General features: G+C 42.1%; 1 protein-coding gene across 9 annotated transcripts in view; it reads left to right on the top strand.

Annotated features, from left to right (window-relative positions):
* PPP1R12B (protein phosphatase 1 regulatory subunit 12B) overlaps nucleotides 1-13479 on the top strand; it is a 182552-nt gene that overhangs the window by 127499 nt on the left and 41574 nt on the right. The window contains exons 1-2 of one of the 9 annotated variants that reach the window (XM_075121941.1): nucleotides 11188-11601; nucleotides 11773-11970. The exons of 6 other annotated variants lie outside the window; for them this stretch is intronic. In XM_075121941.1, the coding sequence (XP_074978042.1) occupies nucleotides 11869-11970 (102 nt within the window). In that variant the 5' untranslated portion in view covers nucleotides 11188-11601; nucleotides 11773-11868. Of the gene's footprint in view, nucleotides 1-739; nucleotides 1534-11187; nucleotides 11971-13479 lie in introns of those variants that run through there. 2 more of the 9 variants (XM_048826708.2, XM_048826712.2) reach the window with 2 other exon arrangements.

Raw genomic sequence — 13479 nt, 5'->3', positions numbered from 1 at the left:
GGCAAAGAAAGCATTGAGTACATTAGCTTTTTCCACATCCTCTGTCAGTAGGTTGCCTCCCTCATTCAGTAAGGGGCCCACACTTTCCTTGACTTTCCTCTTGTTGCCAGCATACCTGAAGAAACCCTTCTTGTTACTCTGAACATCTCTTGCTAGCTGCAACTCCAGATGTGATTTGGCCCTCCTGATTTCATTCTTACATGCCCGAGCAATATTTTTATACTCTTCCCTGGTCATCTGTCCAACCTTCCACTTCTTGTAAGCTTCTTTTTTATGTTTAAGATCCGCAAGGATTTCACCGTTAAGCCAAGCTGGTCTCCTGCCATATTTACTATTCTTTCGAACATCGGGATGGTTTGTCCCTGTAACCTCAATAGGGATTCCTTGAAATACAGCTTGAAATACATGGCTAGGTTCAGCCGAAACCCAGGATTCTAACTGGCATGGAAATCAAACTAATGCTAGAAGTGAACCCTCCTCTTGAGCCTGAAGCACAGTGGGGATGATGGTATGAGGGAGTTCAGCACTGTCACTGCTTCCGCGCTTTATATCCAGAATTTAGAATGAAATTAGAACTGCAGTCTTTAGTAACATCTAATTTGGGCAGCATAGGCATTGCCATTCCAATCTTCCTATAACAAGAGGAGTCTATTTCCCACCATGAATGCAGTTGTTTCTTTTGATTGCAGGCACCCAGGAGGTTATGTTTTGCTGTAACTTCCTTTTGCTGTCTTTTCAGATGTTTGTGAATCTGACACTGGAATTCTCCCTCCAACTCTCTTCTAGTTCATTACACTGGGGAAATTCCTAGAATGGGGGAACAAATGTCCACTCTTCTAGTTGCTCTGTTCTAACATATTTTATGCTTGAATAATGAATAGTTTGTGCACCTCATATTTTCTTTCAGGAGTAATCAAAGTCGTTTGGTTATCTTTGGAAGAGAAATGTATTTAAACTTTTACAGGTGCTAAGGACCAGTCACTTTCTTGCCGGTCATGTGGCTTTTTTATTGTTCTTTGCTGTGGCCTTTTTTCTGTATTTCTTAAAAACAAAAAACACAGGCACAGAGACGCATACACCGCTTTGTCCAGAAATCTTGAACTTCATATGTGAAACAAGGGGCTAAGATGATGAGTTAGTTTTAGTGCTGATTGGTTTATGGTTCTCAGCCTTTGTATGAGCAGAAAACAAGCTATTGCATTTCATCTACATTGAACGATGGGAGTATGTAGCATGGGGAAAAGTATGACTCCAGACGTGTGTTAGAGTGAGTGAGAGAAATTGCTGTGACTTTGGGAGAGTAGGGAAAAATGGATCCTTTTCTTCCTAGACTGCAAATCTGCAAGACATACGATCAAGTCAGCTCATGGGAACACTGGACGAAATACTATTCACTTGTACAGTTTGTATTCCATTTATGGGAAACTACTGCAGTGCCTTCACATGTTTACAACAGAGCCTAGCGCCAGCCCAAGAATTTTTTTGTTACAGTCCGTTCAACCCTGTATTGCTACACATAACCTTGTTTGGTTTTAAATAAACTTTGTAAGACAGTATTTGTATTAATTTTCCCTGTTGGAGTGCTACATCACCTTTTTCATTCCCTGTACGGTTACTTCTCTGGAACCCATTTTAAATGTACATTGTTCACATATAGTAGAAACAAAAGTAAGTTATTGTTACTACTCTTAAAGGAGACTTTCCTGTATATCTTCTGAGAATAGAAGGGTAATGGTAATACAAGAAACATACATCATCCCAAGAGAATGAGTAAGTCATAAAGCTACCAATCTCAAAACAAGAGATCAGCCACTGAAACAGAGGATTATAATGCACTTCAGGCAGCGTTTCTTTACGGAAGATGGGAATATGGGATAAACAATAGCATGTACAAGATTCAAACTTTTATTTGTATACAAGTCCACCTAAAGAATCTGAGAATGCTTTTGTGGCTGTTTACCAGAGCCCCTGTAAGGTATTAGAAACCTGTATTCCAGTTACCTGTGTTCCATACGATCTGGGATTTAGTGTCACTGTAGCCATCCGTGTGCCTGCTTGTAGAGCCACAGATATTAATTTCAGAAGAGCTACGTCTCAGCTAACACTAGTCAGGCTTATTAACCACCAATTATTTGCAGCCCTCATCCTCTACCAATGTCGGCGCCTCTCTTTCTGCATTGGAAAAAAGGCACGACCTTTTCTCAGTGGAAGTCACTGGTGGGGTTTATTCAAAATATGCAAGGAATTATATACGCTGAATTTTTTTATGAAATTGTGATATTGAGGCAGTCATGCAAACCACATTACAAACCACACTTCTGACCACATTACAAACCTACACACCACCAAATTACCACCAGGTGCTCAATACAAACAACTTAGTGTACTGTCAAATTCAATGTTGATCTCAATTCTCTGGATCTAGTTTTGTGTACCAAACCAGTAACACAAGAATCCAATTTAGGCAGATTTATATGTTAGATCTGTCTCATGACAGGTAGTTCAATTTTTAAATTAAATTTCCATGTATTTTCTATAAACGTCTTTGATCCCAACATAATTACTTTTAATTTTATTTTATAGCTGAGAGTAATGGCTTTGTAGCTTGGCCTATAGAAAGACAACTCCCAGGGCAGCTTAATTTCAATAGCTTTGGAATTTCCCCTTGAAAGAGTGTCTCAGGAATAAATGTGGCTTTAGAATATTCTTGTGAACCCTGATTTTAATGTTGTGTAAAACTAACTTTGAATACAGATTTAAAAAACTTTCCATGAGTCAGAGCAAGACTAACTGGATAATGTGCATAAGTCAGAGCATCAGGCATTTAGCCCACACTACTGAGTTCCAAAAATGATAGAGGTGAAATAACATTTTAATAGAGTTGTCGATTAATCGCAGTTAACTCGTGCAATTAACTCAAAAATTAATTGTGATTAAAAAAAATTAATTGGATTAAGTACACTGTTAAACAATACAATACCAACTGAAATGTTTTGGATGTTTTTCTACATTTTCAAATATGTCTATTTCAATTACAACAGAGAATACAAAATGTACAGTGCTCACTTTATTTTATTTTTGATTATAAATATTTGCACTGTAAAAATGATAAAAGAAATAGTATTTTTCAATTAATCTCATACAAGTACTGTAGTGCAATCTCTTTATCATGAAAATGCAGCTTACAATTTAGTTTTGTTTTTGAATGCAGTTATGTTTATGTAACAAAAAATGTAAAACTTTAGAGCCTACAAGTCCACTCAGTCCTACTTCTTGTTCAGCCAATTGCTAAGACAAACAAGTTTGTTTACATTTATTGGAGATGCTGCTGCCCGCTTCTTAATTACAATGTCACCTGAAAGTGAGAACAGGTGTTTGCACGGCATGGTTGTAGCTGGCGTCGCAAGATATTTACGGTCCGGATGCGCTAAAGATTCATATGCCTCTTCTTGCTTTGGCCATCGTTCCAGAGGATATGTTTCCATGCTTATGACGTTCGTTTAAAAAAAAAAGTGTTAATTAAATTTGTGACTGAACTGCTTGGGGGAGAATTGTACATCCCCTGCTCTGTTTTACCTGCATTCTGCCAGATAGTTCATGTTATAACAGTCCCAGATGATGACCCAGCACATGTTTGTTTTACGAACACTTTCCCTGCAAATTTGACAAACTGCAAAGAAGGTACCAATGTGAAATTTCTAAAGATAGCTACTGCACTTGACCCAAGGTTTAAGAATCTGAAGTGCCTTCCAAAATCTGAGGAATGAGGTGTGGCGCATGCTTTCAGAAGTCTTAAAAGAGCAATTAAGTAAATGGCATTGTTTAAAAGAGCAAGAACCGATGCAGAAACTACAGAACCCAAACCACCAAAAAAGAAAATCAGCCTTCTGCTGATGGCAGCTGACGCAGATGATGAAAATGAAAATGCATTGGTCCGCACTGCTTTGGATCATTATCGAGCAGAACCTGTCATCAGCTGGAAGCATGTCCTCTGGAATGGTGGTCGAAGCATCAATAGACATGTGACTCTTTAGCATATCTGGCATGTAAATATCTTACGATGCTGGCTACAACAGTGTCATACAAATGCCTGTTCTCACTTTCAGGTGACGTTGTAATTAAGAAATGGGTTGCATTATCTCCTATAAATGTAAACAAACTTTTTTGTCTGAGCAACTGGCAGAACAAGAAGTAGGACTGATTGGACTTGTAGGCTCTAAAGTTTTACATTGTTTTATTTTTTTGTACGTAATTCTGCATTTGTAAGTTCAACTTTCATTATAAAGAGAACACTACTACAGTACTTGTGTGTTGTTTTTTACAGTGCAAATATTTGTAATAACAATAAATATAAAGTGAGCACTGTACACTTTGCATTCTGTGTTGTAATTGAAATAAATATATTTGAAAATATAGAAAACTAAAAAATTAAGTAAATGGTATTGTTTAACAGCACAATTAATCATGGAGTTAATCATTATTTTTTTAATTGCGCAATTAATTGCAATTTTTTAAATTGCTTGACAGCCCTATCTTTTAATGCAATAAACATCTAAATTATATTCCATGGAAGTGATTATTGGGTGTCTGTTGTACAGTTGAACTAGTTGACACTCTTATTGCATTTCTTGACGCAAAGCAAAACAATCTCAATGGTAAGTCCAAACTAAAAGATGAAGTAGCAGATTCCCTGCCCCAACCACTCTCTTTGCACCACTCATCCCTTCTGATCACAGCCCTCACCCTCATATTAAAACAATTTCTTCTCCATCCAGGACTCTTTCTAGGATGCTAAAGAGAAAATAGGAGTTACTGAGGTCTGGTCTACACTACGGCGTTAAGTCGAATTTAGCCGCATTAGGTCTATTTAAAAATGACTGCGTCCACACAACCAACCCCCTTCCATCAACTTAAAGGGCTCTTAAAATTGGCTTGTGTAATCCTCCCTGATGAGGGGAGTAGTGCTAAAATCGACCTTGCTGGGTCGAATTTGGGGTAGCGCAGACGCGAATTGACGGTATTGGCCTCGGGGAGCTATCCCAGAGTGCTCCATTGTGACCGCTCTGCACAGCACTTTGAACACCGATGCACTAGCCACGTACACAGGAAAAGCCCCTGGAACTTTTGAATTTCATTTTCTGTTTGGTCAGCATGGCAAACTCAGCAGCACAGGTGACCATGCAGTCCCCCCAAAATCGTAGCGCGTAGAATGTTTCTGCACTCCCCCTATCATCTCCATCCCTGAGGTTATCGCAGAGTAGAAGGCAAAAAAACCACACTCGCGATGACATGTTTTCCGAGCTCATGCAGTCCTCCTTCACTGATAGGGAACAGCTTACTGCATGGAGGTGTTCAGTGGCAGAGGCTAGGAAAGAATTAAGTGAGCTCGAAGAGTGGAGGCAGGGTGTGATGCTGAGGCTAATGGGGGAGCAAACGGACATAATGAAGCATCTTTTGGAGCTGCAGGAAAGCCAGCAAGAGCACAGACCCCCGCTTCATCCACGCCATAACCGCCTACCCTCCTCCCCATGTTCCAAAGCCTCCTCACCCATATGCCCAAGAATGCGGGGGTGGGAGGCTCCAGGCACCCAGCCACTCCACTCTAGAGGATGGCCCAAGCAACAGAAGGCTGTCATTCAAACAGTTTGATCTTTAGTGTGGCTACAATAAGCAATGTGGCCTTGTCCTTCCCTCCTCTCCCACCCCACCCGGGCTACCTTGTCCGTTATCTTTTTTTTTAATTAATAAAGAAAGAATGCATGGTTTCAAAACAATAGTTAACTTTATTTCGAAGTGAGGAGGGTGGCTGGCTTGCAGGGAATTAAAATCAACAAAGGGGGCGGGTTTGCATCAAGGAGAAACACAACTGTCACACCAAAGCCTGGCCAGTCATGAAACTGGTTTTCAAAGCCTCTCTGATGCACAGCACGCCTTGCTGTGCTCTTCTAATCGCCCTGGTGTCTGGCTGCTCAAAATTGGATGCCAGGCAATTTGCCTCAACCTCCTACCCCGCCATAAACATCTCCCCCTTACTCTCACAGATATTATGGAGCACACAGTAAGCAGCAATAACAGTGGGAATGTTGGTTGCGCTGAGGACTGACCAACAGCGCTAGCGAGCTTTTAAACATCCAAAGGCACATTCTACCACCATTCTGCACTTGCTCAGCCTATAGTTGAACTGCTCCTTACTACTATCCAGGCTTCATGAGCCATGGGAGCAAGGGGTAGGTGCGACCGCGACCGTGCGATGCTGCCAGCTAGGAGAGCAGCCTGAGGCAGAAGCCTCCAGCTCACAGGAGAGCAGAGTTGCAGCGGAACTGGTGGACCCAGGAGCTGCTGCTGTGTAGCGATGCCAGCTGCAGGTGCTTCTGTGTCGAACACTTGGAGGTCCGGGTAGGGCAAGGTATCTCAGCCAAGGCAAAAGAGCAAGAGCCCTGGACTTGTTACATGTGTCAACCACAGAAGTGCTATGGGATGTTACAGCGCTGATCAGAATGGAATGTACGGCTGCAAGACTTCTTCACCAGTGACAAAGGACAGGAATATGATGCACCTAAAATCTAGAAAGGCCCGCACATTTCTCAGAGTCACTACCCTTAGTAGGTTAGGCTGTGCCAAAATAACTGGGTGGTGCATATTCTGAGCTCGTGTGTATTTCAAGCATCCAGGGGAGGGTGGTAAATTTGTAGTTGCCTATAGGAACTGGAACTGAAGGGCAATAGGGATTTCAAAGCAGTGGTTAGGAAGAGATGGGACAAATGCTAAGCCATTGGTCTCTTTCTTTGAATCTTGCCTACTCTTCATTGTTTCGCTAGCAGACTCCTAATTCTCTTCAAAAAGACTGTCCCACTTCTCTCTTTTCGGAACAGTGTTCACCGGTGTTGTGGAGTTGGAGTTAAGTAATCTGTGCATCGTATGGGAACATCTTACAGACTGTTTCCAGCTTCCAGCACTGCGTCCCACTGACAGTGAAGGGAGTTTGCAGGGTTGTTGTCCAGAATAGATTTCTTCTGCTGGCTCCATATCCTTTGAAGACTTCTTCTAATTTGCTCAAGGCTTGATGTCCTAGGAAGGGTATTTGTCTTAATAAATTATCTACAGTGGAAGCTTTATAGCTAAAAGATTTACATTTTTCTAACTGTTTGGTTAAGGGTTTCGTCGTAGTCTTTCTGATACACGGTGGTGTTAGGTTAGAGTTCATCACGCTTTCCCCATTAATTATGTATAAGTCCTCTCCTTTAATCAGATCCACACAGTGGTTTGTAGGTATTGTTTGTACCCACTTTAGCCTCTGGCCTCTCCCTGAAATACTTATATAGATGGGAGCACAAACTGCATGAAATGGTATGCTGTCAGAAGCGGCTGGGTGTAATTAAGACTGCATTATATTTATACTTCAGGAATGATCTGAGTATAGAATCTTTTTCTGTTGCGATACTCAACTGCTGTTGAAATGTTGTTGTAAAGGTCCTGTACTGTCAGGGCTGTCTGTCAGTAGGGGCTGTTCATGACATTAGCAGAGATGTGTTTTCTCTGAAATGCCTTATTCTGCAGATCACTGTAATTGTAGCTGTGTAAATGTTCCTAGTCACAATCAAATCACCGTGGAGAACAACACACATAGCTACATAATACAACGTATTGCTGCTTACACATGACCGTATTTCAAAACAAACCAGGCAGAACACACAACCAGTCAGGTTGAGGCAGCAAGCCCAAACATTGAAGCATAAGTCTCTATCAGAACATGGTGAATAAAGTTAAAGTGAAAGCAAGTTAAAGAAGTATTGGCTGGATGAATGGACTATAAAGTGGATAGAAAGCTGGCTAGATCATCGGACTCAACGGGTAGTAAACAATGGCTCCATGTCTAGTTGGCAGCCAGAATCAAGCGGAGTGCCCCAACGGTCAGTCCTGGGGCCAGTTTTGTTCAATATCTTCATTAATGATCTGGAGGATGGTGTGGACTGCACCCTCAGAAAGTTTGCAGATGACACTAAACTGGGAGGAGAGGTAGATACGCTGGAGGGTAGGGGTAGAATGCAGAGGGCCCTAGACAAATTAGAGGATTGGGCCAAAAGAAATCTGATGAGGTTCAACAAGGACAAGTGCAGAGTCCTGCACTTAGGACGGAAGAATCCCATGAACCGCTACAGACTCGGGACCGAATGGCTAGGTAGCAGTTCTGCAGAAAAGGACCTAGGGGTTACAGTGAATGAGAAGCTGGATATGAGCCAACAGTGTGCCCTTGTTGCCAAGAAGGCCAATGGCATTTTGGGGTGTATAAGTAGTGGCATTGCCAGCAGATCGAGGGACGTGATCGTTCCCCTCTATTCGACATTGGTGAGGTCTCATCTGGAGTACTGTGTCCAGTTTTGGGCCCCACACTACAAGAAGGATGTGGAAAAATTAGAAAGCGTCCAGCGGAGGGCAACAAAAATGATGTGAGGACTGGAACACATGACTTATGAGGAGAGGCTGAGGGAACTGGAAGAGAAGAATGAGGGGGGATTTGATAGCTGCTTTCAACTATCTGAAAGGGGGCTCCAAAGAGGATGGATCTAGAGTGTTCTCAGTGGTAGCAGATGACAGAACAAGGAGTAATGGTCTCAAGTTGCAGTGGGGGAGGTTTAGGTTGGACATTAGGAACAACTATTTCACTAGGAGAGTGATGAAGCACTGGAATGGGTTACCTAGGGAGCTACCTACCTACCTGACAAAGGCCTGGCTGGGATGATTTAGTTGGGGTTGGACTAGATGACCTCCTGAAGTCCCTTCCAACCCTGATATTCTATGTTTCTATGAATAGCAGAACCACAAGGGATAGAAGATTCAGTTTGGATAATAACACTGGGGAAACTTAAAGGGAAACAGTCTTAAAAGCTGGGAAGAAATTAGGTAACTGTGTCTGAATGTGATTACACCTTAAAATAGTCTCTTGCTCCCCCCCCCCCCCCCAATCCACTTTGCTCTGCTTCTCATGGGGTGGTGGAGAGTGATTCTCATGCTGTCCTTTCTAGCCAAAAATTAGATCTTGTCCAACAATTTACACTTTTTCTGTGCTAGCCCCACTTGCATTCTAGACGAGTAGTTAATTTTAATTGGCATATGTAGAAAGCACGGAACTCAGTGTTTGCTTTGGTTTTAATAATCAAGCTGTGAAGGTCACTGCCAATCACTGTACTGCACTTAAACTCTCAATTCAGAGTTTCCCCACCCCCTCCAGAGGAATATGGCCACGAATGGTTATGAATCACTGCATTGTTCCCATGCTGTGTATCAGCATACGGTGGGAAATGAAAAAACAACAGAGTGCAATTCAGAGTTCTTTAACTCCACCTTGGTGACTAACATGGACTCCTTCAGCCTTGTTGCTGTTATGACACCCTCTTATTGTGGTTGCTACACAGGATAGGCTAATCTGAATCACTGTATACTGTTTTGGAACCTCAAACTGCAAGACTTTGTAAGACAAAAACAGATGTGCCAGAGTTCTATGACCATCCATTCAGAAAACTGAAATAGCACTATTGCCAATTGTGATAGAAGCTTGGGAAATCCCACATTCTCAAACACATGTTGTGTTTGACTGAGATCCTACTTAACACATGAGAGGACTTTAATGATAGAATCATAGAAATGTAGGGCTGGACCGAACCTTGCGAGGTCATCTAGTGCATCCCCCTGTCCTGAGGCAGGACTAACTATAACTAGACTGTTCCTGAATGATGTTTGTCCAACCTGAACTTGAAACCTCCAACAGCATCAATTCCACAGCCTCCCTTGGAAGTTTATTCCAATACTAAATTATTATAGTTAGAAAGTTTTTCCCAATATCTAACCTAAGTCTTCCTAGCTGCAAATTAAGCTGATTACTTCTTGTCCTACCTTTAGCGGGAATGGAGAGCAATTGTTCCCTGTTCTCCTTATAACAGCCCTTAACACATTTGAAGACGCTTATCAGATCCCCGCTTAGTTTTCTTTTCTCAAGCCTAAACATACCCAGTTTTTATAACCTTTCCTCATTGGGCAGGTTTTCTAAACCTTATCATTTTTGTTGCACTCCTCTGGACACTCTCCAATTTATCCACAACTTTCCTAAAGTGTGGCATCTAGAATTGGACACAGTACTTCAACCGAGGCCCCACCAATCTATTTCCCACATCTTACATATGACACTCCTGTTAATACACCCCAGAATATTAGCCTTTTTGGTAACTGCATCACATTGACTGATATTCAGTTTGTGGTGTGCAGTAACCCCCCAGATCCTTTCCAGCAATACTATCCGCTAGCCTGTTTCCCTATTTTGTAGCTGTGCATTTGATTGTTCCTTCCTAAACAAAGTACTTTGCACTTGTGTTTATTTAATTTCATTTTATTGATCAGTTCTCCAATTTGTCAAGGTCCGTTTTGAATTCTAATCCAGTCCTCCAAAGTGCTTGCATCTTCTCCCAGAGCACCTCAGGGATGCTTCATGTGCAGTTGTTCAAATAAATGGATGGTTTGTGCTTATTTGATTTGGATTTGAGTGGCATTTGCTCGGTTTATAAAGTGCATTTATTCAAATGTGCAAAGTGTTTTTTTCTTTATTTGCCAGCACTGAAAATTCAAAAACAGCCTTCCTAACAGACCAGTTTGTGCAATAAAGGCTGTATCCAGAATTGACAAGCCAACTGGGAGCGTGCAGGGCAGGGTGCATGAGTTTGGAGGTTAAAAAAAATCCAGGGAGAAGGGGCTAGCCAGCTACACACCTTTTAATTAATTTATTTATTTATTTTAAAAAAGCCTGTTTGAATGGCAGCACATCAGACAGCTCGGCTTTGCCTGCTTCTGTCTCTAACCAAGCTTTTAAAAAAAACCACTTGTCCTCCAAGTGCTGTTGTGCTCTGTGTAAGCCTGCATTCTGTCTAATGGTAGCCTGAATCATTATTCTGTTACCGTATCTTCCTAAGTAAGCAGCCTTTGACCTTTGACTACAAAATAGTAGCTTGGAATTTAGATTTTGCATAGTGTAATGAATTTGTCTGACCTCCAGCTCTGAGCTCTCTTCGCCATGGGAGTTCGCGTGTTTTCTTCTTCCTACAAGTGGCAGCCTAGATCCCAAGTTGAAAGTGAATCTTTGCCTTTGGCCTCCCTCCAGCATTCCTTGCTGAACAAGTAAGGATTTGGAATGTCAGAAAATAGCAAGAGGGGAGGGAAGATTTTGTGTGTGTGTAAAGGCTTCTGTAATGAGGAGGACAGAACAAAACACAACTTCATCTGGACTGCCCCTTTCTGAAACCGTGCTTGTTCCTGATTTATTCTGTTTTGTTTCTCTTAAATCATGCAGCTCTGCTCTGCTGCTACAGCAAAGAGCTATCGGCAGTGCTGTGGAGTGAAAAAGGTTTCTTGCAAAAGCTTCCTATTTGGATAAAACTAGCTATTCCTCTGGCTTCACCCTTGTGGGACTGGAGGAGTTCTACCTACTGCAGTTATTGCGGGTCGTCAGTAACATTCTGGCTTTGGATGATCCAAAGAAAACATCCTTTTGTGGAAGACCTTAAAGCAGGCTTTTTTTCTGAGGGCGGTGCTGCAACACCCCGGACTGTAACACAGGTATTCCTTAACACTTTCTCTTCAACTTGAACAGGAAGAAGCATTGTGGGGCAGCATTTACTATAAAACTACACTCTGATGCCTAAAAGTATCACACTGCAAACAGCAGGCTTTTTAAAATTACCGTAACTGTGTTAATGATTTAATTTGTTTGATCTAACTTGGGAGAAGGAACTACCCAGCAGCACATAGCGGAAGGAAAGTGAAGACTTGGACTTCATTGCTGCTTGCAGAGGTGTTACTACCCCCTCCTGCCTCAGAGGGACCATGTCGTCCTTGTACACCAGGAGCAAGGAGTTCACCCGAAACAGGAAGTCTCAGTCTGACTCTCCCCCGTCGTCTCCCTCCCCGATTGCAAAGACGCTCAGAGTAAGCAGCGTTTTCTTTACTGTATTCCATTGTGACCTCCTCAGCGCTGGTTACAGCCAGAGATTAATGATGTCAGTCTGTCCTTTTGTAGTGGGAGACCTAAGTACATGGTTTGCTTCCCCGCACAGGGTGACAGTATGAAATAAACTCAGGAAAGCTCCTGTGTAGCAACAGGTTTGAATCCTGTAAAAAGGTATTCTCCGCAGTCCCCATGCGGTAGTTACTTGGCTGAATAATTAGAGAATCTTTGTCACCCTATCTGTGTCTGCTTTCTGTTTCTTCACAGTGGGCACAAACCTTTGTACATTAAATGGCTGAAAGCTTTGCTAGCAAAAAGTGTTTGAAGTGGAAATGAGGCAAAACCTGAATAGCTTGTTAAACTACACTTCGTTTTTTCACATGCACTTAAATATTGTGAATGCACTGAAGTTTGCTGTACAACTGGGCTCAGCTCTTCAGCTCTGTGAAGTGAGACATATTAAAAAACTTTGAAAATAGCCTCTTGGTGGAGATGACTAGGTGGAGGTGGCTGTAATTTTGCACTGTCCCATTCCTTCTAATCGCTGCATTTGGAGATGATCCCTCTGACAGCTTTTAATAATACTTTCAAAATTAATATAAAAGAAACTTTTACAGTCACATTGCTAGTGGCTTTGGAGTTGTGTGAAAAATACTCTCCAGGGGTCCACATTGTTAGGTAGGCAGCATGCCCGTGGTCTAAAGATTTTATGCACACCATATCAAGCAGGAAAACTTTGGCTGAAGAGGTGAAACGAATCTCTAGGTAGCCTGAAGTGGTCACAGAAGACTAATATGCACTTGTCTCTCTACATTTTAATGACCTAATAGCCTCTTCAGAAAGATGGGAAAGGCCATTGAAACCACTATCTCCTTATGGGAAACAGTCATTGACACTACAAATCTTTAGCTGCTTGCCCCTGGTGGTTAAATTTAATCCTAAAAAGAAAAGGAGTACTTGTGGCACCTTAGAGACTAACCAATTTATTTGAGCATGAGCTTTCGTGAGCTACAGCTCACTTCTTCGGATGCATACCGTGGAAACTGCAGAAGACATTATATACACACAGAGACCATGAAACAATACCTCCTCCCACCCCACTGTCCTGCTGGTAATAGCTTATCTAAAGTGATCATCAAGTTGGGCCATTTCCAGCACAAATCCAGGTTTTCTCACCCTCCGCGCCCCCCCGCCCCCCCAAACTCACTCTCCTGCTGGTAATAGCCCATCCAAAGTGATCACTCTCTTCACAATGTGTATGATAATCAAGGTGGGCCATTTTCAGCACAAATCTAGGTTCTCTCACTCCCTCACCCCCCTCCAAAAACCACACACACAAGGTGCCACAAGTACTCCTTTTCTTTTTGCGAATACAGACTAACACGGCTGTTACTCTGAAATTTAATCCTGTAGCGCTGGGAGTCAGTCTCCAATGCTGACAGTCAGTTCTATTACTGCATCTACTGGGACCTTCTAGATGCTTATTGTCA

This window comes from Caretta caretta, chromosome 21 (assembly GCF_965140235.1).
Source record: "Caretta caretta isolate rCarCar2 chromosome 21, rCarCar1.hap1, whole genome shotgun sequence".
Taxonomy (NCBI): domain Eukaryota; kingdom Metazoa; phylum Chordata; order Testudines; family Cheloniidae; genus Caretta; species Caretta caretta.
Note: the sequence above shows the minus strand (reverse complement) of the source record. Positions and strands in the feature narration are given on the sequence as shown.